This window comes from Ailuropoda melanoleuca, chromosome 2 (genome assembly GCF_002007445.2).
Source record: "Ailuropoda melanoleuca isolate Jingjing chromosome 2, ASM200744v2, whole genome shotgun sequence".
NCBI classification, from domain to species: domain Eukaryota; kingdom Metazoa; phylum Chordata; class Mammalia; order Carnivora; family Ursidae; genus Ailuropoda; species Ailuropoda melanoleuca.
The window spans coordinates 195,025,545-195,029,065 of record NC_048219.1 but is presented as its reverse complement, the minus strand read 5'-3'; the positions used below and the strand labels follow the sequence as shown (position 1 = coordinate 195,029,065).

The 3,521-nt window shown below is 52.3% G+C and overlaps 1 protein-coding gene across 2 annotated transcripts in view; it reads left to right on the top strand.

The window, feature by feature from the left end:
- Positions 1 to 3,055, top strand: part of ASB18 (ankyrin repeat and SOCS box containing 18) — a 57,217-nt gene extending 54,162 nt beyond the window's left edge. For both annotated transcript variants that reach the window (XM_019801669.2, XM_019801666.2), the window contains one exon: positions 372 to 3,055. In XM_019801669.2, coding sequence (XP_019657228.1) covers positions 372 to 504 — 133 coding nt within the window. In that variant the 3' untranslated portion in view covers positions 505 to 3,055. The remainder of the gene's footprint in view (positions 1 to 371) is intronic.
- The last annotated feature ends 466 nt before the right edge of the window (positions 3,056 to 3,521 follow it).

The window sequence follows — 3,521 nt, the reverse complement described above, 5'->3', positions numbered from 1 at the left end:
CCTGAGCCGAAGGCAGATGCTTAACCGCTGTGCCACCCAGGCGCCCCTCCACGTGATTTTGAATAGTTCCTTCTCTCTGCTGCATTGCTCTCTCAGTGCCGGTTTTTGGGGGTTGCTGAGTCACGCTATTATCCAGTGATAGCTGGGCTTCATGCCCCAACAGGATGTGCCAGTGGGCTCACCATCATCTCCCACATCCCTACCCTTGAGATCATGGCCCGGACCTCGAAAACTGAGTCCAACTGGGAAGAATGAGATCTCGCGTGCAGAGTTGCTGGCACGACTGGGTGAGAAGCAGGCTGCTGTCACCTGCCCCAGAGCACCAAGTCCCCAAAGCCGGTGACCTTCCCCTGCCTTGTCCTGCCTTCCAGGTCCTGCCGCAGGTCTGCCCAGAAATTCTTCGGAAGTGCTCAGACAAGACATACTTCTCCCTGCCTTGAGGGCAGTACTGCACACAGCATGGACGGTGTTCCCCATTTACTGAATGAGCAAGCGAATGCATGAAGCACTGGCAGAAAAGTCCAGAAATAACTTACGGAGAATGCCTCAACCCGTGCCTGGCTCAGAGAGAACGCTTAACAGACGATACCAGTGGGAGGAGGTGGCAGGTGGGTGGCATGGCTGAGAGCTTTGGAGCCAGAGGAGGAAGACCTTGGCTGTATGGCCTTATGCAAGTCACTGGTCTTCCAAGCCTCAATTTTCCCACCTGGAAATTCTACCCAGAGGGCAGATTTGTTGTGAAAACCACAGATAACATTTTTTAAAAATAAATTTAAAAATCAAGTACTGGGGACCTCTCAGCTCAGGTGCAGAGGTGTGAAATCCCACTGTTGAGGGCTTTGTGTAAACCGAGTAATGAGGAGGAGGGAGGACAGAAGAAGGAAAGCCTTGAGCAGGCGCCGTCTCACGGGATGTAGGGAGGCTTGGCAGGTGCTGTCAAGCAGGACGGGAGCGAGGAAACAGCAGAAAAGCCCAGGGTGGAGGAACCGTGTGGATTTCCGCACTTGGGAGGTAACCAGGTGGTGCCTCGGGAAGATGCCAGAAGGTAGATGGGAGCTATGTGTGGGACGTGGGCTCAGAGTCCTACTTGCCCACTTAGAAGTAAGTTAAAATGACACTGATTCCACAGCCCTTCACGGGCTCATCTCTATTAACTCCTGCCTTTTGGCTTCAGCTACTTTTTCTGTGTACTGGGAACCTCGGGCCCCTGTAACAGCCTGTCACCACGATCATTATCAAAGACGGCAATGAGGGATGGGGGTGTTCGCGTTCGCCCCAGCTGCTTTGGATCAGAGGCTGTCCAGACAGCACAGTGGCTCCGTAATCCCTCTAAGACAGAGACAAGTCATTCTGACATGCTTAGATGGGAATGTACCCTTGCTTCCTGACGTGACCGCTTGACACTGGCCCCAGGCCTTCCTGACTTGCCTGTCTACCAGGATAGCAGGAAACCTGCTCACAAAACCTGTCACCGAGGAAAGGACTCGGCCAAAGCTGAGCCGCCCACACAGTCATGCAAAAGCTTGGGTGGGGCTTTCCTCGCTAGGCCATTTCTCCTTCCGCTGGAGACCTTGACACCTGCAAGGTCAGGTCTAGGAGGTCCCCTAGACTGTTACCATTTATCACTCTGCTTCTCACGGCCCCTGCCTGCCTTCAGGCTCACCTTCTCGGGGGTACTGCCACACATAATTTCTGAGAGCGCGGCTTGGACCTGGACAGAGCAGTGGAAACTTTGAGCTCATTCTGAGAACCTGGAAAGCTCAGCTGACATTCTTAGAATCCAGGAACTGTCACAACAGCCGGTGGGGGATGGGTTTGTTATGATCAGCCTCTCTTGCTCCCTTTTCACACTGTAACTCTGATTCATTATGGAAATTTTGAAAATACAGGCAAGCAAAAAGGAAATCAAAGCACCCTTCACCCCATCAGCCATAGGTAAACACACATTGGCCTCCCTCCTTCCAGGCTTGCTTGCTCTCAGTGCCTATGGATCTCTGCTTTCTCTCTCTCTCTCTTTTTTTTTTTTTAACAAGGCTGTTCAGTACTGTTTTGTACCTAATCTTTTCACATAACCACTGCAAATAGCTTTCCAAGTCATTAAACAGGCTCCCACACCTTCATTTTTGATGACTGCCCAGTGTGCGCCAGCAGAGACCTGCCCCAGTGAATTGTTTTTGTTGTTTCTCTCGTGCATGTGGTCTGCAACTTACATCATTACCTGCTCGAAGGAAGTGCCAAGGTTTAGCCAATTAGAGTCTCTTCATTAAAAACGAAAAAGGGCACCTGCAGCCCTCCAGAGGGTGGGCCAGTGCCCTCGTTCTTCTGAAGGATATCCTTGCTGCAAATAGCAACCTGGCCATCTGCCAGTTAGGTTCTGGATGGCGAAAAGAGGTCTGGTTGCATTTCCCGGAGGACTTCTCCGGAGAGGCCGGGCTGCTTTAAAAAAAAGAGTAATAGAAGAAAATGTTTTGTGATTGTTTGTGAGAACACAGGCTCCGCGGCAAAACGAGACAGAACCCTGATTTCTCACCTCCTGCTGCACTGTTCAAAATGCCTCCCAGAGAGGCAAGGAGGAAGCAAACGCGAAGCCCTCTGATTGTGAAATTTGCATCCTCTCCTAGCTGGTTATTGTCCCAGAGGGCATTTCACATCAAATTGTACGTGTTTGTAAAGATTTTTCACCCAAGGCAGACCACTTCTCCAGATACTGCTGTCAGGGGCTGGAGAAATAGACAGAATTAAAAATACGGAGAGACCCGGGGTAGAGAGAGGAACGGATTGAAGGGCGGCAGACACTTCCAGCCTGGAAACCCTCGATGCGGGTTCTCGTTCAGAGCCCCAGCCGGGTAAATAATGGGAAAAACAGCAGCCGCAGGAAGTAGAGCTGAAAGACGTCCATTAACCAGATGCGTTGGTGCGACGTGCTTTCTGGGAACACCCATGGCAGGCCAGCTCCGCCACGGGCACCAAAGCACAGAGACCAATGAAACCCCCATTTCTACAGTCAACGAGCCACCCGTCTTCAGGCAGGCGTCGGACGAGCTGGTGAACATTAGAAACGTGGTGTGATAGGGGCGCCTGGGTGGCACAGCGGTTAAGCGTCTGCCTTCCGCTCAGGGCGTGATCCCGGAGTTGTGGGATTGAGCCCCACATCAGGCTCCTCCGCTGTGGACCTGCTTCTTCCTCTCCCACTCCCCCTGCCTGTGTTCCCTCTCTCGCTGGCCGTCTCTATCTCTATCAAATAAATGGATAAAATCTTTAAAAAAAAAAAAAAGAAAGAAAGAAAGAAAGAAAGAAATGTGGTGTGATAAATGTGATGCCCGGGCACCATGTGCGCAGTGTGCGACAACACCGGGGTGTGACCCTCTGCCAGCGGTACCGGGAAGGCATCGCAGAGGAAGAGGAGGGGAAGTTAGGAATGTGTGCCGCCAGGGGAGACACTGGAGCGGCATGCAGAAGGCGTGAGGGCACGACACGGCAGGTGTGTTCTAAGACCCGCACCTGGCCGGGCAGGACTGATG